This window comes from Myodes glareolus, chromosome 9 (assembly GCF_982192425.1).
Source record: "Myodes glareolus chromosome 9, mMyoGla1.1, whole genome shotgun sequence".
In the NCBI taxonomy this organism is placed as follows: domain Eukaryota; kingdom Metazoa; phylum Chordata; class Mammalia; order Rodentia; family Cricetidae; genus Myodes; species Myodes glareolus.
In genome coordinates this window covers 35036640-35063718 of record NC_142034.1, presented here as the reverse complement: position 1 = coordinate 35063718, position 27079 = coordinate 35036640, and the positions used below count along the sequence as shown (strand labels likewise).

The window sequence follows — 27079 nt, the reverse complement described above, 5'->3', positions numbered from 1 at the left end:
ACGTGGTCATTCCTGTGTCAAAAAAGAATGTAAAATAAGGGAGCCATTTCTTTTTTTATCCACAATGGTCATTGAAATGGGAAAACCACTCTTCAAGTAAGAAAAATCCAGAAGGCAGGTGTACCCGCCTGTAATTCCTACAGCCTGAGAAGCTGAGGTGGGAGGCTTGCGAGTTTGAGGCCAACCTGGCCATTTAGTGAGAACCTGTCTCAAAAGAGGAAGGGGCCAAGAAGATGACTCAGCAGCTGAGAGCACATCCTGTTCTTGCAGAAGGCTTGAGTTTGTTTCTAGCACACATCTGGTGGCTCATGATGATCCAACACCTCTAACTTTGGGGGCACCAACACTCACAGGAACAGATACATAGCTTAAAAATTAATCTTTTTTTATTTTTAAAAAAGAAGGTTGGAATATAACTTAGTGGATACCTTGCCTAGCATACACGAGGCCTTGTATGATCTGCAACATTGCATAAACTGGGTGTGGTAGCCCGTGCCCATAGTCCCACTCCTTGAGAGGTAGAAGCAGGAGTACTGGAAATCAGAAGTATAAGATCATAAAGGTCTCTCAACATAAAGCTAGCCACACTGAACCTTATAGAAGAGAAAGTGGGAAGTACACTTGAACACATTGGCATTCCTAAATAGAACCCCAGCAGCACAGACACTGAGAGAAACAATTAATAAATGGGATCTCCTGAAACTGAAAAGCTTCTGTAAAACAAAGGACACAGTCAACAAGACAAAACGACAGCCCACAGAATGGGGAAAGATCTTCACTAACCCCACATAAGACAGAGATCTGATCTCCAAAATATACAAAGAACTCAAGAAATTGGTCACCAAAAAAGCATATAATCCAATTAAAAAAAATGGAGTACAGACCTAAACAGAGAACTCTCAACAGAGGAATCTAAAATGACTGAAAGACACTTAAGGGAATGTTCAGCATTCTTAGTCATCAGAGAAGTGCAAATCAAAACAACTCTGAGATTCCATCTTACACCTGTAAAAATGGCCAACATCAAAAACACTGATGACCACTTATGCTGGGGAGGTTGTGGGGGGAAAAGGGAACACTTCTGCATTGCTGGTGGGAATGCAAGCTGGTACAGCCCCTTTGGATGTCAGTGTGGTGATTCCTCAGAAAATTAGGAAGCAATCTTCCTCAAGACCCAGTAATACCACTTTTGGGTATATATCCAAAGGATGCTCAATTGTGCTACAAGGACATGTGCTCAACTATATTCATAGCAGCACTGTTTGTCATAGCCAGAACCTGGAAACAACCTAAATGCCCCTCAATCGAAGAATGGATTAGAAAAATGTGGTACATTTACACAATGGAGTACTACACAGCAGAAAAAAATAACGACAGCTTGAATTTTGCCGGAAAATGGATGGAACTAGAAAACATTATTTTGAGTGAGGTAACCCAGACACAGAAAGACAAATATCACATGTACTCACTTATAGGTGGTTTTTAAACATAAAGCAAAGAAAGCCAGCCTACAAACCACAATCCCAGAGAACTTAGACAACAATGAGGACACTAAGAGAGACTTACATAGATCTAATCTACATGGGAAGTAGAAAGTATAAAAAGACAAGATCTTCTGAGTAAATTGGGAGCATGGGGACCTGGGGTGGAGCTCAAGGAGGGAGGGGAGAGGCAGGGAGAGGAGCAAAGAAAAATGCAGAGCTCAATAAATATCATGGAGAAAAAAAGATCATAAAGGTCAGCCAGGCAGTGGTGGTGATGCACACCTTTAATCCCAGCACTCGGGAGGCAGAGGCAGGCAGAGCGCTGTGAGTGTGAGCCAGCCTGGTCTACAGAGTGAGTTCCAGGACAGGCTCCAAAGCTTAAAAAAATATAGGATCCTACAGAAAGAGTTCAAGGCCAGCCTGGTTTACAGATATATACATATATATATATATATATATATATATATATATATATATATATATATAGAGAGAGAGAGAGAGAGAGAGAGAGAGAGAGAGAGAGAGAGGATGATTATCTGATTGCTAACAAGATTATTAGTGAGAAGGGACATTAATGTTTATTGTGTGATACGTGTGATACTCAGGAGCCAGGTAGTAGTTTCCAGACTGAAACTAAGAAGAATCAGGTCCAGTCATTTATGATCAAAACCAAACTAACTCCAGATCTTTACATGTGATACTACATGCTCCTTAAATAATATGAAAATGTATGGTTTGAGTAACCTAGGTTTTGACCCTAGACTCAAGCAAACATTATTCAAGAATCTTGGATCAGGCTGGAGCTGTTTGTTTTTTAATTCAGTTGTGACCATTTCAAACAAAATTGAAGTTAACTGTACATCATGAAAGGTACCTTGTTAGGCTGACCCGAGTGACTGACTTCACACAATCTTCTGACTGATTTCTAGACGAATGCCCTGAGAATTCCTCGAAGCCAGGAGAATAAGGAAAATTCCAGAGCCTTCCCTGTATACAAGGAAATCCCGATTTTCTTAAGCCCTTGACCAAAGGTTGAGCGTCAAGTCCACAGCCAGGTTCGGTCTCCTTCTGTGTACTGATAGTCTATGAAGAATTGTAACTGCAACACGAGATGTTTAATAGAAAGCTCCTTCCTTTGTGACATCATCAGGCAGATTGTTTAAGACACTCAGAACAGCAGCCACTTTTGTGCGGGACCAAAGAACAGCTGCCCTGAAAACAGTGAAGAGAAACACTCATGCTTTATTAGGATCCTGAAAACAAGCCAGCTGATAAAACATGGCATCTACCCAGAAGGCCACAGTCTATCATGTGTTGAAGACAAATAAAAGTGGGTCCAAGGTAGCGGTTTCATCACACAGAGGGGCTGAGGTGACTACCTCCACACCTCAGCGGGGCCATGGCTATATTTCCTCAAGCCAGCGAGGCCCTGCTGTCTCCTTGAGCCCTTCCCAGAGAAGAACCGAAGCTGCATCTCTCACCACTCACTGTTCAGTGGCCGACTATCCTCGCTCTCTGTCCCCACAGCCGGGGCCTGGCCTCTCTACAGTCTCCACTTCACAGGGAACTGAGACCCGACCAAGAACAGAGACATCCCGCCCTCGCTCTCCTCATCGGAAGAACCAGTCAGTGCAGACACTATCTTCTCATCTCTCAGGAGGGCGTAGGAATGTCAGCCCAATGAGGGAAGAGTCAACCCGAAGATACGAGAACAAACCAGGCCGTGAAGTTGGCTACCATTTCTCTTTGGCTTCTGATGCCAAATGCCGCCACTTGAATTTTATAAGTGAGAAGGAGGAGGACCCACCCTCCAAGGTCCAGAACCCCCAGGGGGTTAAAGTACCCCGTAGGGTTTCAGCTCACCCAAAGGATGAAGCTATACAAACAGAGCCCTCCCGAAGGACTACTGTTGAGGTCAAATCTTCCAGAAATGTCTCAGAGCATGGCAGTCATGTCACTAGTGACCATCAGACAGTCGTTAGAAAGATCCCTCCCAAGGAATCAGAAATTGCTCCTCTCAGCTCAATTCTCTCAGAACCCAAGCAAAAGAACGTGAAAGCATCGTCAGGCCTCAAAGTCTCTGCCCTCGGAGATTTAGATGGGGTACCCCGCAGTCCTTTGCGTTCAGATCGCACAGTCTATGTGGAGACCAAGCCTTTCTCAAAGGTTTTAATATCAGAAATAGAACCCACCGTGAAGTCTCCAACCCGAGACCGTGAGGTTGGACGCAAGGTGACCATCTCCTCAGGAAAACAGGCAATACAGTCACCTCATCGTGTGACAACTAGAGTGGTATCTGAAGGACACTATAAATCTCCCCTGTACACAGAGCTGTCACCAAAGCCCTCCATCCATGCAGAACTAGAGTTGACCCCTCGGCCTTTGCCCCCAAGGTCCTTACCTAGGTATGGGCCTGGTTGCTCATGGTGGGCCTTACTGAATCCTAAAGTTGAAACGCCCCCTAACCAGCCATCAATATTTGATTTTGAACCTACGTCCCCTCCTCCCCTAGACCCTTTAGAGTCATTTTTTGAAATGGACTCAAACCTTTTCTGTGAGGACCTGATGTTCCAGAGAGAAAAAGGAAGCCTGCCGCCGTCACCAAAGGAGTCTTTTCTCCGAGTCCCGTTGTTACAAGTGCCAAAGACTCCGAAGTACACCAGCAAACAGCCCATTCAAGGTTTCAATGCTTTCTTCCTGGGTATGTGGAGAAGTGAGCTGTCCAGGTGCAGCCCACACTTAGTGAAATGGGACATTAGATAGGCATGAAAGCACCCCCTCGTCATCCTGGGCCCCAAGGATGCCTTCCTGCTACTGCCAAGCTGCTTCTATTTTTGAGCTCGGTACTCCATGCCTTGGCTGCCAGCTTCCCTGAGCTCCACGCTAGTGACATCAGTGCAAATGGTTAAAGTTGGAGCTGAACACGACCTCCAACAGTCATGCAGCTTAACTCTGCCATGGAAGGTAGAATGGCTGGCGGGTCAGACGTGGATGCCTCAGAGCGTAAATAAAGAACTGAGGCAGGGTGTGGGCTAGTAAGGGCTGTTAAAAACAGTAAGAGCCCCGCGTTAATATCCTGGTTTTAAAGTAGAGTAGGTACCCACATGGGCTGGGTCTCGGGCTTCCCGGAGGGGGAAAGCGTTATAGTTCACAGAGACGGTGTGACAGGGACAGGGACAGTGGTGGGAGGAGAGCCCCTGGAACAGACCAGAGGCTAAGAGGACTTTCTACTGGAGACCTGGAGATTTAGGCAATGGAGGGAGGGGTGGGTGACATTCCACAGGCAGGAAAAAGCAAGGTTGTGTGTTCCTTTCAGATGTCTCTGAGGAAATGTACAACCGGATCCTCTGGTGGCTGAAAGGTCTGTGCTCCCTCTTCTTGTGGGGGGTTTGGGGAGAGGGCAGCCTCCATGTCTGTTGTACCGCTGGGTCTTTTAAGAAAGTAAGTGACTCGGATTTAGACCTTCAGTTCGTTATTAGTCAGCCCTTTGGGAATGTGAAGCTTTTTCATCTTCCACAGTGAGCTGTAACGAAAACTCAGTTCTGGGAAGGAGAACAGCAGAAGCCCCGTGGTCCTTAAACTCAATCTCTTCTATCATATGTTGGGGGGCGGTTGTTCATTTTTGAGGCAAGATCTTGTTATGTATCCTTGACTGGTCTTGACTTTGCTATGTAGACCAGGATGGCCTTAAATACATAGAGATCTACCTGCCTCCAAAGTTCCATCACACCCAGCTTCTATCACCCCTTTTAAGATTTAATTTATTTGATGTGTTTAGGGTGTTTTTGCCGCATGTAGCTCTGTGCCCATGAAGGCCAGAAGAGGGCATCAGATCCCCTGGAACTGGAGTCACAGACAGTTGTGAGCTGCTCTGTGGGTGCTGGGAATTGAACCTGGTTCTTCTGCAAGAGCAGCCAGTGCTCTTAACAACTGAGCCATCTCTCCAGCCCCTGTCATGTGTTTTAAAGAAAGTCACCAAAACAAACTACCCACTTTGAAGTGTTGCCCATTGCTGAGTCCACAGTGGCATTGGTCAAGGGTTCAGAACTATCTTCACGCCTTGTCTCCACTTGTTGTCCTGGCAGGATCTCTGGCTCTGCTCACCCTTCCCCTCCTCACACCAGTAGGTCTTGCATTCACCTCTGGAATCACTAGCATCCTTCAGGTCCTTTTATTCCTTTTTATGCTTGGCCACTGGTGGTGTGGGAGTGGGAGTGAGGATCAGACTTGGAAGAGTGTATCTTGGTAGCAGAGACTCTTGCAGTAAGAATTATGGCATGGTCAGGTGGTGGTGGCGCACACCTTTAATCCCAGTACTTGGGAAGCAGAGGCAGGTAGATCTCTGTGAGTTCAAAGCCGGCCTGGCCTACAGAGCTAGTTCCAGGACAGCCAGGACTATTTCATAGAGAAACCCTGTCTCAAAGAAGAAACAAAAAGAATTATGGCTTGATAAACTCCTAAGCTATTGATGGGACAGAGGCTGGGCTCTGGATGGCATTCCTGGGGAGGAGAGAGTCTTACAAATGCATTGCAATCCTGAATCCTCCTCCCATTTGGAGGGTCTGACCAGTGTGAGCTGCTTTAGATGTAAAGCCCTTTACAGGGTGCCGAGCTTTATGAACACTCAGTAAATGCGGCCACTGCTGTTCGGGACATTTGGAGCCCCAGGAAGGGGCGTGGGCTGGGTTATACTCATATCAACTTGACATCTTTAGTAACACTCTCTTTTTCCCCTCATGTTGACACTTTCTGAATTCCATTTGCTGCCCCCCCCTGGAAATGCCTGGCTTCCACGTCTTTGTTATGACAGATGAGGAGGTAAGAATCCCTCTGGGAGTAACTTACAGTCCAGTGTCCCCAGCCCTCATGGAATTCCTCCTCCTGTCGTCTGATGGAGGGGGGCGTGGAAGGAGACAAACCGCAGCATGTGGCTGGGTAGGCTGTCGAGTGCACAAAAGGGCACTGTGTTGCACCCAGGGGTATTTGTACCAACGTGTTAGACAAGCTAAAGCTGCAGCTTTGGAGAGAAAGAATAGAGCTTTTGCCCAGTGCTCTGTGGGAAATGGGGCAGCTATGGTCTAGGTCATTCCCCATCTGGCTCTTCCCTCTCCTGCCTAGGGCACTTCAGAAGGGGGCCGCTTTTCTGGGTTACACACTGTTTGAGTCCTCGAGTTAGAGAAACATGAAGTGGGCTCCGTCCTTGGCAGCCCTGTGTCCTAAATTTGGCAGCGTCTGATTTTGCGCTGCGTTTGCTGTCCCCTTAAGTGCCTGTGCTCTGCTCGTTCCACGTGTGATACAATGGGCAAAGCTCTTCCTGCCTCCATTCTTCCCTTGATCACATTTGTTTCCTACCCAAAGCCTAGCAGAGTCTTGTCCGTGGCTGGCCGACCCACGGGGAACAGTTGACTTCAGATGGAAAAGGAGTAGGGACAGCAAGAGCTCAGATAACAGAACAGCTGAAAGGGAGGTGTCCAGGAATGCAGCTACCACCCCCTCTGCTAAGAGTTCTTATCCAGCCTCAGGCCTGAGCTCAGCTGTAGGTGGGAGCAGCCACTTTTAGAGACTATCTCCAAGCAAAACAGTGAATCCCTCTCTTCTGTTTCCTCCGGTCCCGCCCGCTCCTTCATTCCATAGACCATCTTCTAATCAGACGTGTGACACTCTGCTAGGCACTAATACATACATACACACACGCACACGCACACACGCACACGCGCACCAGTTTTTTGCTTTGACATACTGACTATGGGAAGATAAGACATGGACAGGAAAAAATAATACTATGCACTAGGCTGTGCTCAAATACCCAATCAACAGCTGAATGAATGCTCTTGGAGGAGGGCTCAGGAGATGGGGAATCAGGAGGAGGGTAAGTGGAGGGTAGTTGCACCCTCCTTTCCAACGTCAGGGAAAGATATCCATAATACAAATTTGTACCTTTGGGAAGGGCACTGTTTTCTTTGGTTCCAGATTTGATGCCTGTGACTCGAGCAGGCTCCTTTCCATCCTCCCAGCCTTGTCCCCTTTTTCTGTGCACCGTGCTTTAGTTTAGGAAGTCAAAAGCCTCGGCAGCAGAACGACATCTTCCCAAAATAGCTCTTGCCCTGTCTGGATAATTACAGCTCTTCAGCCTTGTTCAGCAGCAGAGCTGCTCCCCAGAAGCTGGGAGACAAGGTCCTCAGGCATCCGGGCCATCGGTCTTCCCTGGCTCTCTGGAAGGAGGGTTTGGATAGAGTCAGGCAAAGCAGTCTCCATGAAAAGCCAGCTTTCCCAGCGTGCCTTTTGGGACACACAACTCTCGGGCAGGTCCAGGCTGGAGACTCTATGGTCCTGCTGTGTGAGGACTCTGGTTCCTCTGGTTTGGGAATGGTCTGACCATCGAAACTGTTCCAGATTCCGTTCCCAGCAGGAATTCTCTAGTGGCTTGACCCCAGGGGCTGGCTCAAGAAAGGCATTATTTGTCACTGAACTTCATAAGCTCCTCTGGGTCCACAGCTATGGACGATGCCAGATTCAGCCCATGTCTCTGTCCGCCTCCTTTTGTCTAAGGGGTGAAGTTGAGAGATGCACCTCATCCTTGGATTGGGATGGTAGAGGTGGAGTCTCCTCAAAGAAGACTGGACTAGACCAAGGGGGCCATTGCTAATGTGTGTCTGTTAGCAGAATCTCAACAAGAATGTTCTGTTGGACCTTCAGTGGGCCAGGGAAACTGCCTTCTCCTCTGGCCTGTGGAGTTCCTGAAAATAATGCAGCTTTTGTTGTTGTTGTTGTTGTTGTTTTGTTTTTCAAAACAGGGTTAACAGCCCTACCTGTCCTGGCACTCGCTCTGTAGACCAGGCTGGCCTCAAACTCACAGAGATCCGCCTGCCTCTGCCTCCTGATTAAAGGTGTGCGCCACCACTGCCCAGCAATAACACAGCTCTAATCAGAGGGACAGCAGTAGCTGTGATGGGCAGGACTACTCTAGCCCCAAGATCACGTGTCTACAGGGTACCCAACCTGCTAGCCTCTGGATGTACCTTCTTAGGCTATCAGAAGACGAGGTGGTTTCCTCCTTGCTGTATCTATCAATTATGCAAGAAACCGACTCTGGAAATTAGGGCAGGAACTAGAGGAGGCCTTCAGTGGTACTCAAGGCAAACTGGAAATGTCCTCAGGGTAATCCAACATTCGATTCCTGAAGGACAGGTGGTCAGACTCCTGTGACTTCTGAACCCTGGGGAGGTTCTGCTCTGAGGCATTCTATTTACAAAGGAAAGCCCAAGTCTCTCAGGAACTCAGGAGTGGCTACCTTCACGAAGGTGCAAACAGAAACCTAGAATGTGAGCTACTTGAAAGGAATCCTGGGAACTCACTTCCTCACCTTTGCCATTCCTCCTGCAGGAGGGATCGTAGTGCAGTGGGGGTGAAAAGGGAGGCAGGACACCTCAGCAGGCTCGTGCAGCAGCCTGGCACCCCCCCTCCCCGCACACACAGTTTCTTATACTCTCGGATGCCACCTTGCTCCTTTTCAGCTACCATGGGCAGTCAGTTCTGGAGCAGGATGAACAGCTGGGGACTTCTGGCCATGACTTGCTAATCCAGGGACAGGTTAGGTTGCCCGACTCTTAGGGCTTATTACAGAAGTCCTGCTTTTCCACTAAGTGGTTGACCTCACCGCTAACCCCTGGAGATGAGGAGTTGAGGGATGGAGCCCAGCCTCACCCTGACACCCAGGCAGCTGACGCTTAAGCCTATTGTAATGAGGTCAGGAGAATGTGATTCCTTCTTGGCTTTGATGGTGGAACTGAAGCTAAACTTCTTAGTTTTTGTTGTCAAAATAATCCCACAGAGGCACATACATTTTGGACTTCCTAATACATGTTTTTGTTTCCTTATGTGTTTGATATTTTGCCTGGATGTATGTTGGTTTACTATATTTGTGCCTGGTAGCTCCAGAAACTAGAAAAACTGGAGCTATATATGGTTATGAACCACCACATGGGTGCTGGGAATCGAACCTGGGTCTTCTGGAAGAGCAGTTAGTGCTCTTAACCATTGAGGTATATCTCCAGACCTCTCCACTCCCACAAGTGGACCTGGAAGAGCTAACCGCTTTCCTGACTGGACTCCACTGCCCGTTCTTTCTGTTAGAATATTTTAGCAATGTTTGAGATGGCGATTTTAGTTAAGGGGAAAGACAGTGGTCTTAGATTAGGGACATTGGCTTCAGGGGCAGGATACTACCTGAACGAGGAAGAAAAATCTTTAACCCAGAAGCCACCCCAACAGCTGTTAGGCCAGAAGGCCACTGTCATGAGCAGCAGAAATGGCTAGATCCCTTCACCCCCTGCTCAGCTGCCTTTGGTTCAGCTGCTGGGAGGGGAGCAGCGAGACAGCTGCTCCTCAAGGGCTGGACAAAAGCTTGGAGGAGGGGAACAGAATGTGAGTAACGCCTCTTAGTTCCAGAGAGAAACCCCAACTCTGAGACTGGGCCTGGAGAGGCCAGATCTCTCCCTTGGCACACCCACCTTTGTCAAAGTCAGCTAAGCCCAGAGAGTGTCTGTAGTAGCTTTTCTTGGGAATTTGGGTTAGTTGGTCTAAGGCCAAGACCTGAAAAGCTGGTCCCACAGGTGGCTGCAGCGTATCCCAAAGTCACTCACTCTAAGGCATTACTCTGGTATTCTCTGTTCCCATCTCTCTGTACCCATCACACATGGACACTCCTAATCCTTTGGAGGGAAAACATTTGAAATAGCCACAGTTGGCAGCAGCTGGCTGGGTGTTGATAATATCCTCATTTGCAGATATAATAGCTGCTATTCACTTTAGTGATTTTTACCATATCATGTTACTAAATATTTATAGCAAACTGTGGAGGAGACTCTTTTCGCTACTTCACAGATGAAGAAACTGAATGTCTGGGCTTTGTTTGTCAAAGCCGAGAACATGAAGGAACATCCCATTCTGAGATTCCACTGTGCAGCACAGATATCCTTCTGTGGCTGCATCTTCCTGTAAAATGACTTCCCAGTATTTTAGAGATGTCAAGAACTGCGATGGGGGTTGTGTTACTGAGGGCACATTCGTGTCTTTGCATGAGGCTGAGAGGTAGTCTGTGCTGGAGAAGCAGACAGAATGAAGGACAAGTGATGGGTCAGTGAAGTATAGAGCCTCGAGGCTTGTCTGGGCACGAAAATCAGAATGGAAAACTAATTAGTGCATTATTTTAGTCGGTCCATATTGATTGGCCAGCTCCCGGGGGCAGGGCCCGGGTTACCATCACAACACATCTTCTCTGTTCCCTGGATAGAAGTCAGGAGAGGTTGCAACAGAAGACACCCTCCTCCAGCCCCTAAGGGGCTTTTGCTTGATTAGGGAGAGTTCAGTACACAAACAGGTCACTTGAAAGGGTGTGGCCATTCAAGGACAAACAAGGTCTAATGAAATGCGTCAGCCAATCTAATAGCACTAAAATATTTAGGAAAAGCCAGGGTGGGAGAAATACCTTGTCTCAGTATGACAAAAACCTTGGTAAATTAGTTTCTAAAGACCACAGGGCAGTAGAGTCGGTGACCTCGGAACCGTGGAAGGTATTTAAAAAGGCTGAGAAAGAGGCTGGGAAGACAGAAAGGGTCTCTTGGAAGAGTCAGACCATTCAGGGAGTAATGACATCAGAAAGCAGGCAAGGCCCTTCCCACCTGGAACTCCTGGGGTGCAGAGCAGGAGCTGGAAATTCTTACCTTGTTGAAATAGTTGGCTTCGAGCACCTTTCTAGCTTCAGAGCTGCTCTCTGTGTGGAGCCGCATAACAGGTACCAAGAAACAAAATGATCCCAACCTTGCCACCCATGCCGAGGAACACGAGGCAGTGGCTGGTGGGGTGGGTGGGCTTAAGTTTTGTTTCCTATTCTTCACAGACCTACTGAGGTTTCCTTGAAAGACATACACACACACACACACACACACACACACACACACACACACACACTCCAGCTCTTTGGTTCCCCCAGAGCTCCTGGCTGTAATATCATCAGTAAGTCATTCATTTGTGGTGGAAGGGAGACACAATTAGATCTTGGACCACGCATGGGAAACAGCTGCTGAGAGGCACTGGTGGCCTTTGCTTATCACACAGATCTGAAATCCTGACTTCCTATGGTAATCATTCTTTATCTTGGGCTTGACCTTAGGTTCTAGCTTGGCCCACACACAGCCTTACTAAGCGACTGTGCCATATGCAAGTTCCATTCATGAATGGGCAGAAAAGACAAAGTAGAGGACACCATGAAGTTTTCTGTAGAGGACTTGGAGTAGCAGGCTAGAGCTGCACTTGCTGGCTTGAGTTTCTCAGGGAGTGATGTGGTCCTCTCTGCCGAGCTACGTGTCTGTCCCCCCCCCCGCCATGTTTGGCTCCCCATGCTAGCCGTGCCCAGGAAACTGTACTCTGGTCAAGGGTGTCGATGCTGCTTACCCATCTGGTTGTTTTCTAGGGAGACTCAGAGTTCTGTGAGCTGTATGGTGTTAAGGCAAGGTTGGCCAAGCCATCTGACTCCTGGGAGTGGTTTATGCAAGAGCAGCTGGATCCAGGCTATGTTGCTGACCACACACATGGATCCAGCCCTGATCAATACAGAGAAAAAGCTAGAAATTGTGGGGAGGATCCATTTTCCTTCGGCGAGAGAAACAGAGGCCCAGGAAGATTAAGGGAAGTATACTGAGGCCACGTTCTCACAGAGTCCTTTGAACGCTACAGGGTTGGCATACAGGCCTGTGGGAGTGGGTTGGCTTAGCCTGTCTTCAGCTGTTAACTCACCCCGTATGTTAAAGTGCCATAGTGGGAAAGGGAATGTGTGCCATCAAGACCCATGCTTCTTGGCTTGGATCTGAGGTTTATGGTCTAAGGCTTCTCTTGGGGCCTTTCTCAAGGCAAGCTGGCACCAACATGCCTCAAGACATTTAGGGCTCTGGAGCCTAAGCTACAGGAGTCCAGCCACATCTGAAGATCCTAGCCGATCTTACCAGCTCGCTGAGCTGCCTTTTGAGAGAGTTCACACTTAAGAGTGGGTTAGGGCTAGAGTCTGGTGGATTTGATAATAAAGGAAAACAAGACTTTGTGGTGAGGCCTGCCACTCCCTCCTCCTCTTTAGATGTGTGTATATACATGTATGCACATAGGCAGGTGTGCCGGCAGAAGCCAGGCCCGAATTTGCCTTGGGTGCCGTCCCTCAGGACAGCCATCCACTCTGTCATCATCATTATTTTTCCAGACAGGATCTCTCACTGGGACCTGGGGCTTACCAGTTAGGCTAGGCTGGCTGGCCAGTGAGCTCCAGAGGCCCACCTGTGTTAGGATTACAGTTTGCCACCACACTCAGCTTTTTATATGGATTCTGGTTGAACTCAGGTCTTCACGCTTGCCCCACAAGTGCTTTACAGACTGAGCTGTCTCCTCTCCCCAGTCCAAGGTCTGCTTTCTTTGATATAGATTCCCCCCCACACACACACACACACTCCTACCCACATGACCAGAAAGACCGACAGGTATCTTACAGGTGTGCTGGTGGCCTGGGGCTATGTGTGGCCTAAGGTTGATACTCGGATCTTATAGCAGCAGCTGCTGCATCTGGAAACTTCAAACAGCACTGGGGTTTCCCTTTTATGTTTTTGTTTTTCTGGATGCAGCTTGAGATCTCCTGTCTACCACAGGCCTTTGTCGGGAACCTATTTATATCTTCAGAGGGCCCCTCTGTGAAGCCAAGCTGCAGGTCCCTACCATGTCCCTTTGGGTCTTTCTCAGTCTCTTCATGGTCAGACTTGTTCTTTATTATTTTGTGCGTTGTTTTGTTTTGAGACAGAGTTTCTCTGTGTAGCTTTGGTGCCTGTCTTGGAACTCCCTCTGTAGACCAGGCTGACCTCAAACTCACAGAGATCCACCTGCCTCTGCCTCCTGAGTTCTGGGATTGAAGGTGTGCACCACCACTGCCCGGCTCTCCTTTGTTCTTGCTGTCCTCCAGGGTTGTGGTTCTCAACCTGTGGATCGTGACCCGTTTGGGGTTGCGTATCAAATATTTACATTATGATTCATAATAGTAGTAAAATTACAGTTATGAAGTACTGAATTTTTTTGTTTGTTTTGTAAGATAGGGTTTTTCTGTGTACCCTGACTGATCTGGGAACTTATTCTGCAGAGCAGGCAGGACTGGAACTTAGAGATTCGCCTGCCTCTGTCTCCTGAGTGCATCATCACTTCCCAGCACTAACAAAATAATCTTATGGTTGTGGTCACCACAACATGAAGCTCTGTATTAAAGGATCATAGCATTGGGAAGGTTGAGAACCACTGCTCTAGGGTCTACAGAAGCACACTGCCTACTCTCCTTCAACACTGTGTCCACCTTGAGAACCCAGAAGGACCAGTCAAAAACTTAGAAGCCATCTAGTTTTACCCCCTTATGTTTTGGGGTGGAAACTGAGACCTTGAGAGGTGAAGGGAGTTGCCTAGTCTCCTAACTAGAAAGGCGGCTTTTCCTCAGCCTGCTGGCACTGGTACTGGGAGTGGGTTATGGCTGAGGGACTCAGCTTTGTCTGAAGCAGATTGAGGCAGGGGCTAGTCAGTCAACCTACCCTTGGGGAAGGACTTTTGGGGGTCAGGATGAGGAGTGTTTCTGGAAACTTCCACAGGAGCCTGACTGGTTCAGACCTTGCTTAACTCAGGAAATCCCTTCCCAGCGCTCCATTCCTAAGCATCTCCCTTTGGCTAGCTGCAGTTCTGACCCTTCTGACCTTCTAATGCTCCTAAAGCTGCTGCAGCATCGTCCCACCCCGTTCTGCCTGCCTGTCTGGAGGAAGGGCTGCTTCACTGGGTTATGCTTGGCTGGCTTTTCCAGAGGCCCATCCACACTCGCTCCGGGCAAGGCTCCCCTTCCCTCTGAGAGCCATTCTGCCTCTCCCTTCCACCCTTCCAGCAGCCGACCTCTGGATAATTTATGCAACGAATCCTCTTTAATCTTTAATCTGGGATCTTGAACAAAAAGGAGCCTGCCGCTAACCTGTGCCCTTTAACAGCTCGAGTGGAGGTGGGGAATGTCTGACATTTACCTCTTAGGAGGTGTGGTGTGGGTATTAGCAGCGACCAACTTGAATGTTCCTTGCTGAATCTCCGGGGGTAACTAAAGCTTTCTCTCCAACTCTCGCCACAACTCGCCCTCCCTGTGCAAAGGCAGCATCTTCCAGGGATGCCAGGTGGGTGGTTTATTTTTCTATGGGGACTGAATCAAGTTCCCACGGTGTAGCACTGCCCGGAGAGACCATTCTAGAAAAAAACAGTTGCCTTGTGCAGCCCTGGGCTTCAGGAGGAGCTCAACGCAGGCACCCACCGCGGCTGCAGAGGTACAGGCCCCGCCCCGGACCCGACTAGCCCCGCCCCACCCCGCCACCAGAGGACCGCACTCTGCAAGGCTAGTGGGGGCCCGCGGTGCAAAGAGGTCGGCGCGCAGCTTCCACCGCGGGTTGCTGGGGCGCTGTCCAGGCGGAGCCGGCCCGGCTCGGGCTGCAACCATGGTAAGGAGATCGGGTGGCAGGAAACGCAGGGCCTGCCATTCCCGGGCGGCTCCGAGGGGACGCACGGTGCTGCAGCCCTGGCTGGGCAGGGCGGGAGGTACTGTCCCCGGCTCCGGGTTCAGACTAAACACTGCTGGCACTGAGCGCCGCGTCGTCTCTCTCAAGTTATTTCTTCTGAGAAGGGCTTCTTTGAGCCGACCGCGACCCCCAGCGTGCTGCCCAAGGTCCTGGAAGGTATAGGTCAGTTCTGTAGGGAGCGCCTGCCTCTGGTGCTAGAGAGGACAGCGCTGACGAAGATGGTAGGGGGATAAGTATCCGCCCTTGTTGGAATCAGCTGTGTTACCTGGATGACCCTTCCTCGTTCTCCTACCCCTGGTGCAGAGACCAGCACCAACTTCCTTTGGAAAACACAGGAAATCCATAAACACTGCCAGTCTCACTTACAGGGATGGTGACATACATGATCCACATCCCCTGAACCTTCCTTAGGAAGAAAGAGAGCCCGGTCCACTATCGTGCAGGGGCGCGATCAGCTGTATCCCTTTGCCTCCCAGATCAGAACCCAGAACATTGGGAAACATTCCTTCTGCTCCATCTACCTTCTCCCTGCAACTAGGTCTCTCTGCAGTGTGTGGGGGTTGGGATGTGGAGGGGGGGACTCATTCCTGCCACCTGCCTGTGAGAAAAGAAGCTGTAACCCCAGATAAAAGTTTTCACCCTTGGCTCTGAGGATACCAGCTCCTCTGCTGTTGTTACCAGATCCTGCCAGAAACACAGCGTATGGGTGCCAGGGCTTCCAGGCCACACACCATCCTCTTCTTCCAGACTTGGCCTTCTGCATGGAGAGGCACAAGCTGTTTACAGCAGGAGGCGAATGGTGATCAGCCCACAGGGCAGGATGTTGGCTGGGAGCGGCTGCCAAAAGGGAACTCTGGGCCCTGTGGAACCAGAAGCTCTCAGGTCTAGAGAGGCCAACCTTTTGGGCTCTGGTCTCTCAAGCTGTGTCTAGGCAGAGGCCCAAGTTTTGGCCAGGAAGTATTAGTGACCCTATGACCTGCTCCAAAGGGGTCCCTGGGAGAGGCCAAGTAGTGCTTGTCTTTGTCCTAGCCCGCCACCTTCTTCCCACATGGGAGATGGACAGGCTGATTGTTCCAAGACAGAAGCCCGGGGAAGCACTGATTATCTCCAGTGCTAAACCCAGCAGGAACCAGAGGGCCTTTTCTGCCACACACTAAGTTCAGTTCAATTGAGGTCTTTGGGCTTTCTGCTTGGCCAAGGCCACCCTGCTCTTTCCTAACTAAAGATACCCCAGGACTACCCAGATGTCCAGTCTCAGGCCTCTGCCCTCACAACCAGCCAAGTGTTTGGGCTGACTGGTTCATGTCAGGCCACACTTCGCTGTGTTGCGTCTTGCCAATGGAGGTCAGTATCCTTACTTCTTTGGAAGTCAGCAGGGAGACCCCAGCTGAAGCACTCCAGGAAGTTTAACATTCCACATAGAAAGCATAGTGACAGGACAGTTCTAATGACTATTCTGTGACTTGAGATGCCCCCATCTTCAAATCTGCTGGACGCATTTGTTACTTGGGAGTCCTTCCATTTCCAAGCAGTCTTGGGGGCAAAGAAAGGCAAGAACATTCAAGCCCTAAAACTGGGACACTATTCAGGCTTGCAGAGGGAATCTGCTCTGAACTCCCAGTGGAATGCTCCATCCATACATCCCTGCTAAGACCCCTGATTGCTCTTCTATGTAAATGGCAGCTCTGAAGCCTCTGGGATTCCAGTCTCCTTTGATTTGAACCCATGTTCCACAGATACCTAGTATCCTAGCGATTCTGTGGACTAGATGAGGTCGTAGGTTAGGTCTTCATGAGTCCAGAGGACATGTATCTTTGGATGGCTGGAGTCCATGGAGCAAAGACTCCTTTGTGGCTGGGGGTTCCTGCAGAGAAATCTGATGGCAGTTTTCTGGACAGTGGGACAGCAGCTTCTTCTGGTAGGGAAAACAAAGGGACACTTGGGAAGAAGTGTGGGATCATTCCTAGAGAACTTGTACTCAGGGGATTATTGTGCATCCCCTCCTCCTTTTGTGTTGCTTCAAGTGAAGGTAAAAGAGGTTTAAGGGATTGGAATCTTTGGAGATAGGTTCCTTGGATGGCTGTCCCCAAGTCCTGATGACTTAGGTCACCCTAGGGATACCTCTTAGTCCTCAGGCAGGCTCCAGTGTCCTTAGGGGTTAACAGAGAGGCTAAATGGATCAAGCTTGTACTGCAGTCTTGTGGGGAGGTTGGTGCTGTGCCCACCAGGATGGGAAGCAGGCAGGCATCATGGGACAGCCAATCAGAGGAGGAGGGGACTGCAGAGGAACCCAGTGATCCTGCTGCAGCTGAGCTGAGTCCTTGGAGGGTGGGAGTCCAGGAAAGGGGGGGAAGAGAGGGTGGAGAAGAACATTCCACAGGCTTTTTTGGCCCCTGCCAGAGACAGAGTAGGGTCAAAGAAAAAGGGGGAGGAAGAAGCCAGGAAGGCAGATGACAACAAGAGCTTCAAGGCAAGGCTATTTCTGTGTGAGGACCTTTGCCTGGAGATACAGTTAGACCCAGAGCTTGCTGACAGGGGTCTGACTTGTGGGGCATGGACCACTCACTGGGATGGCAAGGGAACTCTGTCCCTGAGGATGGAACTGAAGCCGGGGTAAGATGGTGCTTGGGGAGATGGGTAGACCTAACTGGTCTTCCACTTGGCCTTGACTGGCATAGGAGCTCAGAGCTGGAAAATGGTTTGGTTCCTGGCAAAGCCGGGGAAGGTAGATAAACAGATGGACAAACAACTTAGTGCTTTGAGCTTCTTGTCTGGAGCCCTTTGGCTTCTCCCATGCTGATGTAAAATCAGGTCTGGCAGGGAAGATGGTAGTGCCAGGATCCCGGTAGCTCTGCCGGAAGATTGTGGGCTTGGGATTTCCATCAGTGTGTCCCCATCTTCCTTCCTTGCTGTCCTTCTGTGTCCCAGAGAGAGCACAGACCTTTCCCAAATGCTTAGCAGGACAGATCACTTCTGGGTCACCGAGCACTGGTGCTGGAAGATTTTCTGGAATTCCCCAGACTCATTAGCTGCCACACAACAAGACCTGCTCCGTCCTTTCTGTGCTGCAGCATAATTAATTTGGCCAAGCTGGGCCACTTTTGAGAGCGAAAGGGGCAACAATTAGTCATTATGCTAGACCAACAAGGACAAACTGGGTTGTATGGTCACCTCATTGGACCTCAGATATAATGGGTGGGAGAAGCCTGTAGAGTCAGGCTTGGCTCAGCACAGCCTCTTGGGGGCACTAAGGCTCACATGCCAGTTCCAGTTTCCTCCTTCATGCCCAAGCAGACCCGGAGACCGGTGATCAGCAGGCGCAGGAACCTGAGCCATACCAGTCATTTCCCCCAACCTCCCTTTCTCTATCTCTTCTTGCAAAAACCTGCCAGTGTGCATGTCTTGTCTCTCTTACTTCTGACCTCCGTAAAACGGGGCCATGCAGGAAGACTGTGGCCATCTTATCTCTCCTCCTCTGGCTGAGACTTCACAGTGGTCCAGGGTAGCCCCACTGGCTTGGCCAATCCCCAGAGGGTGACTCAGCCTCTGCAGCTGGCCCTTGTCCATTGTCTGGGGGTGGCACGTGGGTGTTGTGAGGCAGAGATGAGCCCAGCACTGCCAGGCACCCTACAAAGAATGCTGACCCCAAAAGGAGAGGGGAAACACTTGGGCAGCTTAGTTTCGGGGGACTAAGGGCAAGAGTAGGGGAAACCACTCATCTTCCGTAGTGATGATGGTGGAACGGGCTTCTGCAGAGAAGTCAGCCCATTCTCTCAGCACCCCAAATCTGCGGGTCACTGAGGCTGTAACCTTTCTGTATTGCTGCATTCAGGGAAAATGGGCAAAGAGGCAACTAAGGGGTCCCTCCCAGTTTCTGGTATATTTTAGAGCAGGTAGTCTGGTCACATTTTAACCCTCCTGAAGCTTTTCAGTGTTTTATCCTCTCTCACCTGCTGGCTTCATATTTAGCATCCACTAGGGATAACGGTTACTCTCTGATTCTGGGGTTTAGGGTCAACTTTGGGTGTGGATCAGCACTTAGATTTAAGAGTAGGGTCAGTGACCCTAAGTCTTAGACAGCAAGCCTGGAAAACAAGCCTCTGTAGTAGAATATGCACCTAGGCCCCAGATCCCTGACCAGCAGTGACAGAGCCACTGAAGCCGCTGCTGGCCTGGCGTTTTACTTGCCTGGAGGATAAAGCCCCTCTCCCCACCCTGCCTGCCAGTACCCCTGCCCCTTCCTGATGCTACGCTCCGCTCTGCTTGAGGGACACACTCAGGTCTTAGGCCCCTGCTCCTCCCCACTCCTGTTCAGTTTGATTCCTTTTCCTCTCTTTGGGACAGCCACTGGCCCCTGGCTAGGGCAGACCTCGAGAAATGGCAGCATCAGTGATAACCTGCTAGGACAGGGCTTTGTCGGGCTGGACTCTGAGGCCCTTTCCAGTCTCTGGGCTTGGGGAGGCTAGTGAACAGGTAGGTAGGTGTGGGGGAGAGATAGGCGTGAGCACTTCCTCTGGCTTGGCTGCGGTTTCTCTCCCTCTAATCACAAGTACTTTCCTTCTTTCCTTTTCACCTTCTGCCGTGCCTCAATCTTCCCATCCTGCTCCCCCCTGTCACTCCCACCTCCCCCGCCCCCAGATCAAGCGCTTCCTGGAGGACAGCAGTGATGATGCCGAACTGAGCAAGTTTGTGAAGGATTTCCCAGGAAGCGAGCCCTGCCACCCATCGGAGGCCAAGACCTGGGTGTCCAGGCCCCAAATTTCGGAGCCAAGGCCCCGGAGCCCAGAGCTCTGTGATGATGATCTGGAGTTTAGAGCCACTTTGTGGCCTCAGCCCTCTGAGAGCCAGCAGTACATCTGTGCCCCAGCCCCCGCCAGCCCTTCCAGGCCCCGCAGCCCATGGGGCAAGCTTGATCCCTATGATTCCTCTGAGGTAGAGACTTCAGCCCTGCCCATGAAATTTAGTGGGTGGGTGTAGAAAGACCCAGGGAGGGCACAAAGAGAGCCCGGGGGTAGGTGTGTGGGTCTGTGCACATGCAACACATATGTCCATAGGGCCGTTCTGTCCTGGATCAGTCCCAGCTCTAAGGTGTCTGCCTTGAAAGCATTGCATACTCGAAGTCACAGCAGAGACTGACTGACTTGTGGCCTCAGCTGGAAGCTCAAAGGATAGGGCAAAGACCCGGAAGGGATGAGGAAGGCTGGGGATGGGAGCTGCTTCTAACCCTATGCATTATATCTTTCTGTCCACTAGGACGACAAGGAGTATGTGGGCTTTGCAACCCTCCCCAATCAAGTCCATAGGAAGTCGGTGAAGAAAGGCTTTGACTTCACACTCATGGTGGCAGGTAGGAAGGGGTAAGGCTGGGCCAGGCAAGGGGTGTTTCAGGAGGAACTGATGTGTGGATCTGAAAAGCACACGGGGAGAGATGGGGCGAGCTGCAACTGGCTGTGCCCTTTTCTGTAAACTCATGCAAAGTATGAGCAAAGTGTGCAGATTGGCGGGGAGGGGATGGGAACGATACATCTGACTGACAGTTTTGTAGTGTTCCCCTTCCCTTGCTACCGTGGGCAGTCTCTCGACTTCACTCAATCACGATAGCTGTACACGCTTCCTCTCCCAGTCCTGAAATACTGTGCTTTGGTTGATCTAGCTCCCACTGACAAGACAGCCGTTCACCCCAGATCTTGATCAGCTGGGCCTTACCCTTCTGACTTGATGCCTTTGTCTTCTGTCCCATCAGGAGAATCTGGCCTGGGCAAATCCACCCTTGTCAACAGCCTCTTCCTCACTGACCTGTACAGGGATCGGAAACTCCTAGGTGCCGAAGGTAAGGAGAGAGAAAGGAAGCTGAACACCCCACAGGTGCTGGAGATGGGGCCCTCCCTGGCTTGCTGCAAGCCTTGGTTTCTTAGAGAGCCGTGTGGCTTCTTTCCATAGACGTATCTGACCTGGCAGTTCACCAGCCAGCTCTCTAAAGATCTGGGTGCTGTGCTGGGTGTGGTGCCCCACGCCGTTAATCCCAGCACTTGGGAGGCAGAGGCAGGCAGAGCATTATGAGTTTGAGGCCAGCCTGATCTACAGAGAGAGAGTTCTAGGCCAGTCAAGGCTACCCTGTCTCATGGGGGGAAAAAGATTTGGGTGATGAAGCAGGGCAGGGACCAGAATCCTGATCTCTGAATGAATGTCTGACCCCTAAAGGATTCCAGGAATCCAAGAAAAAAGCCTGGAGCAGAGCAGAGGCTGGGGCCAGAGCCAACGGCCACCGGCATTTCCTGTGTTGGGAAATGTGTTTTTTGCTGGTTCCCAGGGAACAGGCCCTCAGGCGCCTGGGGGTGGAAAGGAAGGCAGTCTGGGCGGGAAAACTAGCTGGGGTTGGCAGGTTGTTTTGGCTGGGCAGGTCCATGCCCTTGTCCTTGCCTCAGTTTCCCTCTTCTCCAGAGAGGATCATGCAAACCGTGGAGATCACTAAGCACGCAGTGGATATAGAAGAGAAGGGAGTGAGGCTGCGGCTCACCATTGTGGACACTCCGGGTTTTGGGGATGCAGTCAACAACACAGAGTGGTATGTCTGATCAAGTACAGCCCCAGCTGCTCCTGTCCCACCCACTTACTGCCTGCATCTACACAGGTCACACTCGGTCACAGGCAGAGTTCTATTTGCCAGGAGGGAGAGGTCTGTGACCTTACTGGACAGCCGGATTCCTTTAACTGGACAGCTGTCTCTTCCGTAAGTGAGAGAGAAAGGATTGGAATGGATGGTCGTATTTATTTTTGAGCCAGACATACTGTGTAGGCTAGGCTGGCCATAACCTCAGAGGTCTGCCTCCCAAGAGCTGAGATTAGATTTTTTTTTTTTTTGGACAGGGTTTCTTGTTGTATAGCCTGGGACTCACTATGTAACTCAAGCTAGCCTTGAACTCAGTGCTTCTCTTGCATTAGCCTCTCAAGTGTTGGGACTGCAAGCATGCACTACTGCGCTCAGCCCCAGTCTGATCGGTTTTCATAGTCTTCCTTGTTCTGGCATAGAGTTCCACGATGTTTGTAAGGACATAACGTGAAAAGCCTCAGAGGAGCAGACGTCCATGAAAATGCGTAGGCCCAACATAAACACCAACATTCCTCCTTTCTTTCCTTTCCTTGGCAATTACTTTAGATGCTGCAAACAAATCTTGTTTACGGGGAAATGGAGGGAGGCGTGAAGGAAAGAAAAGCAAAAGAGCAAAGAGAAAGAATAGCAAAGGGAATGCCAGGTGGCAGAGCAGCATACCGTTATCATCTCGGCCCTCGGGAGCTGGAGGCAGGACCAGCTCAAGGCTGGTCCCAACCGTGTAGCCAACCTGTGTTACCCGAGACTGCCTCAAAACAAACACACAAACAAAAAAACCCGAAAGAGTTACAGGGAGGGGCGGAAAGAAGAAAAAGAAGGAACTTTAGGCACCCTTTGGACTATCTAGCAAAAGGAAGGTGGTTTTGACACATGCAGGATACACATCATCCACCTTAGCTCATGTTTTTTCATGAACTGGAGGATGGCTTAGGTGATGAGCACACATAAGAGAACAGGTGCAGGTAATGGACAAAAAAGGTAGGAGAACGGGGTAGTGCGCTTGGTACAGTGCGCTTGGTACAGTGCGCTTGGTACAGTGCGCTTGGTACAGTGCGCTTGGTGAAGAGAGTAGGCAGTAGCACCGAGAGTGCAAATCTTGATTGGCATTCAGCGCTGTATGATCTTGCGCAAACCGGTTGCATTCTCTCCTAACAGAAAAAAAAAACAAAACCCCAAACAACAAAACCCAGCCATTTCCACATCATCTGTTTGATCTGAAAATAGCCCAGAATTATGCCTATGCATTTTTAGCAATAGTAACTTCAGGGCCAGCAACAAGATTTGTGGGTCCCCTTGTTCATAATTACAAGAATTTCAATATAAGAACAGCATCAGGCCAAGTGTAGTCTTCCTGAGTGCAGATTCCTGTGACTACACAGGCTATATACCCATGATGCTCACTCTAGATAGCTGTCTCACAGACATGTCTAAGACCTCATCACCTGCTTTATTGCTACATGTGGCTGTCCTCACAGATAACTGGTTCATCATCAGCCTTTGTCTAAGCCTTGACTGGATGGCCATCTCTTACATTCTTGATACAGCCTGTGCTGATTAGTGGTACATGGGCTTGTGGTCTCTGTCAATGTTTCTGATGGACCGAGGAGATGCTATACTGCCACCCTCTTTCCTTTCCTGTCCCAGCAGTGTATCTCAGCAGACAGCATGTCCCGAAATTCTAATTCCAACCAGTACCTGGTCTCTACTGTAGCAGGACCACTTGTTTGTTTGTTTTGGCTTCCCGAGACAGATTTCTCTATGTAACAGTCTTGGAACTTGGAACCAGGATGGCCTCAGATTCAGAGATCTGCCTGCCTCTGCTTCCCGAGTGCTGGGATTAAAGATGTGCGCCACTACTGCCTGGCCAGCAGGTACCACTTTCAATCAACTTACTCCCTTTTACTTTTAATAAATAATTTCAATTTCAGTAAGAATTCCCTTGCAGTAATAATCGTTTCCAGGTAATTGTACTTTCCTGTTTATAGTGTACCTCCATAGATACTAATTTAGTTAACCTACCAGATGGACATTTTAAGGGATGCAGAGCAAATAAAGTCTTCATCCCTGAGATGCATACAGTCTGGTGGTAGTGGAGGAGCAGAGAGAGCCATTTTGTAACAAGTTGTGTCCATCACATAAAACATGAGTGGGTCCGGCCATGTGTAGTCGCTGACACTGAGCTAGGAGCCAAAGCCAGGGACTCTAGTGATAAAGAACTTACTAGCCAAATAATCTGGAGCAGGTCTTTCAGAGGATTCAGATTTATGAGATTTAAAAATAAGAGTGCTGAGCTCAACGTTGATACCATGGCAATGAGGATTAAACTAGATAGCAGAAGAGCAAAAGACCTGAAAACTGAAGTTGTCAAAACAGACACTTACATGGGGAGGGGGACAGATTCTGAGAAACACATCACTAGGTGATTTCATCATTGTATGAACATCCCAGAGTGTACTAACGCATGCCCAGATGCCATAGATCAGTTACTGGACACGGCCTCTCTAGGGCAATAGACTGACTAGAAGACGGACGAGGCTGCCGCTGGCATAACACAGCCATTGCTTTATGATAAACATCTCTTTCTCTCTTTTCATGACAGGGTTTCTCTCTGCAGCTTTGGAACTAGCTCTTGTGGACCAGGCTGGCCTCGAACTCACAAAGATCTGCCTGCCTCTGCCTCCCAAGTGCTGGGATTAAAGGCATGTGCCACCACTGCCCAGCTACAATAAACATTTCTTATAAGTAGAAAGCATACACTAAAGTGTAGTGAATCAAGTGATAGCCAGTTGTGATTACTGATATCGATTTGTGTGCTGTACTTTTTTTATAAACTTACTGTCGGTGTGCATGGTGTGTGTTTGTGTCCTGGGACTGAACATAGGTCACCAGGTTTGAGTGGCAAGCATTCCTACGAGCCGAGTTCTCTCATCACATCTGTGTGCTGTAGTTTTACATGTGTGACAACACATGTAACACCTAGGTGCCATGATGTTATGATGGCAGTGTTCCTTTAGCTCAATTATCATCTTGTGGGACAAATGAAATCTCTGGATTCAAAGTTGACGGGTTCAACATGGCTTCGTGGTGGTTGGCTGTGTGGAGTGATATACATATGGCTGCAGAGTGCAGCGACCGTGTGTGGTGATAGACACATGGCTGCTGCAGCAAGCCGTGCATGCTGCTCTCGTCAAAGCAGCATGCATGGAAGAACCGGGTCTTGGGTAGGGACGAGGAGGGTTGGAGAGGCAAAGGCTCTGAGGCCAGACTGTGAACTTGACTTAGGGTACCCCTGGTTTCTACCTGGTAGTCACATGCTGCCACTTCGCGATTCTTACTTCTTTGCCTGGTCACCCTTCAGCTCCTTTTTCCTCATCAAACTACTATGTATTGAACTGCCTGTGTGACCAGTCTGATTTTCTATCAAGATGTAAACTACTCCCATCCTACCCAGGTTGTTCCCCGAAAGAGTAGTAGAGAAAGCCAGAGTGAACCAGGGCTCAAGCCAGAGTTCACCAGGAAGCCCCCACTCCCACAGTGTCTCTGCTTGTCTGTCCTTGCCCCAGCTGGAAGCCTGTGGCGGAATACATCGACCAGCAGTTTGAGCAGTATTTCCGAGATGAGAGTGGCCTGAATCGCAAGAACATCCAAGACAACCGGGTGCACTGCTGCCTCTACTTCATCTCGCCCTTCGGCCACGGGTATGGTCTGAGCCTGAGGCTCCTGGCACCACAGGGTTCTGCTAAGGGAACAGGCCGAGAGCACCGCAGGCAGGGCTACCACTAGTAGGTGGTCACAGATTCCTGTTCCCCAGGCTCCGGCCATTGGATGTTGAGTTCATGAAGGCCCTGCATCAGCGGGTCAACATTGTGCCTATCTTGGCTAAGGCAGATACACTGACGCCTTCTGAAGTGGACCGAAAGAAATGCAAAGTGAGGGGAACTGATGGAGGGAGGGAATCAGGTGGGCTTCTAGAAAAGATGGGGTACCCAGAACTGTGGACCCCTCATCTGTTTGCCAGATCCGGGAGGAGATTGAGCACTTTGGAATCAAGATCTATCAGTTCCCAGACTGTGATTCTGATGAGGATGAGGACTTCAAATTACAGGACCAAGCCCTAAAGGTTGGGCCACCCTAGGGCACCCTTTCCTATCTTGTTTCTGCTGGGCAGAAGAGGGGAGTAGAATTCTATATAAGGACAGAGTGTTGGGGTGGAAGAGGACCGTCTTCTTAGAGCACAGCAGGAGATACAAGTGGAAAGAAAGGACAGGTGAGAACATGGATGCTGACCAGCAACCATAACTTCTTTTAGGAAAGCATCCCATTTGCGGTGATTGGCAGCAACACTGTGGTAGAAGCCAGAGGGCGGAGAGTTCGGGGCCGGCTCTACCCTTGGGGCATAGTAGAAGGTAAAGCTCTGAGCTTGTGACCAGAGTATCCTTGCCCTTAGGGGCTCTTCTTTACCCATGACCCGGACTGACTCCTAGCCTTGCTATACAGTGGAAAACCCGGGTCACTGCGACTTTGTGAAGTTGCGGACAATGCTGGTGCGTACCCACATGCAGGACCTGAAGGATGTGACCCGAGAGACACACTATGAGAACTACAGGGCCCAGTGCATCCAGAGCATGACCCGCCTAGTAGTAAAGGAACGGAATCGCAAGTATGACCGGCAGCCAGGACAGAGCTGGCCAGGGGAACCCCAAGTCCTCCCCTTATTACTCTACAGGCCCCAGGCTTCACTCAAGTTGGTGCTGGGGTTTCCCCAACCTTACTACCCTCCTTTCCCCCTCCCTTCAGCAAACTGACAAGAGAGAGTGGTACTGACTTCCCTATCCCTGCTGTCCCACCAGGGACAGATCCAGAAACTGAGAAGCTAATCCGAGAGAAAGATGAAGAGGTGAGAGCACTATGTTGTGGCTGTCAGCCTGGGAAGTCCCGTTCGATAATTCTCAGTAGCCCTTGGCTTGGGAATAGAGACCCCTGGCTCTGGTATATATGTGGGATGCTGAGTGGTTCCGCCATTTCCGTCATATATAAGGGCTACCAAGGCCCCAGACTCAAGGGATTAGAATCTGGGGACACATCTCCAATACAGTAAGGCTCTCCCTGTCAAGCACCTTGTTTTGATGTATGTGCCTATTTCAGCTGCGGCGGATGCAGGAGATGCTACACAAAATCCAAAGACAGATGAAGGAGACTCACTAACTGGCTTTTGGACCTGAATATTTAAATCTCTTCTTCCTGCCCATGCCAGTCCCTCCCAGCACCAGCTCTGCTCAGGCCCCTGCAGCTACGACCACTTCGCCTTATATCCCTGCCGACCTCTCAGAGACTCAGAGGAAATAAACTTTAATCTATCCGTGGCA

At 49.8% G+C, this 27079-nt stretch overlaps 1 protein-coding gene across 6 annotated transcripts; it reads left to right on the top strand.

The window, feature by feature from the left end:
- The first annotated feature begins 2670 nt into the window (after window positions 1–2670).
- Window positions 2671–27079, top strand: Septin4 (septin 4). 6 transcript variants are annotated; one of them, XM_048446820.3, is made up of 14 exons: window positions 2671–4185; window positions 4801–4845; window positions 6295–6302; window positions 19742–20035; window positions 20357–20450; window positions 20847–20933; window positions 21545–21668; window positions 25277–25411; window positions 25525–25642; window positions 25732–25833; window positions 26023–26119; window positions 26211–26373; window positions 26511–26610; window positions 26859–27079. In XM_048446820.3, exons 1-14 carry the CDS (start codon window positions 2763–2765, stop codon window positions 26916–26918), a joined length of 2850 nt encoding a protein of 949 aa, XP_048302777.2. In that variant the 5' UTR covers window positions 2671–2762; the 3' UTR covers window positions 26919–27079. The 6 variants fall into 6 exon arrangements, with proteins under 6 accessions (XP_048302777.2, XP_048302787.1, XP_048302785.1 ...); XM_048446828.3 differs by lacking the exons at window positions 2671–4185; window positions 4801–4845; window positions 6295–6302 and adding an exon at window positions 17511–17716 and having other exon boundaries at window positions 26564–26610; XM_048446826.3 differs by lacking the exons at window positions 2671–4185; window positions 4801–4845; window positions 6295–6302 and adding an exon at window positions 17513–17716.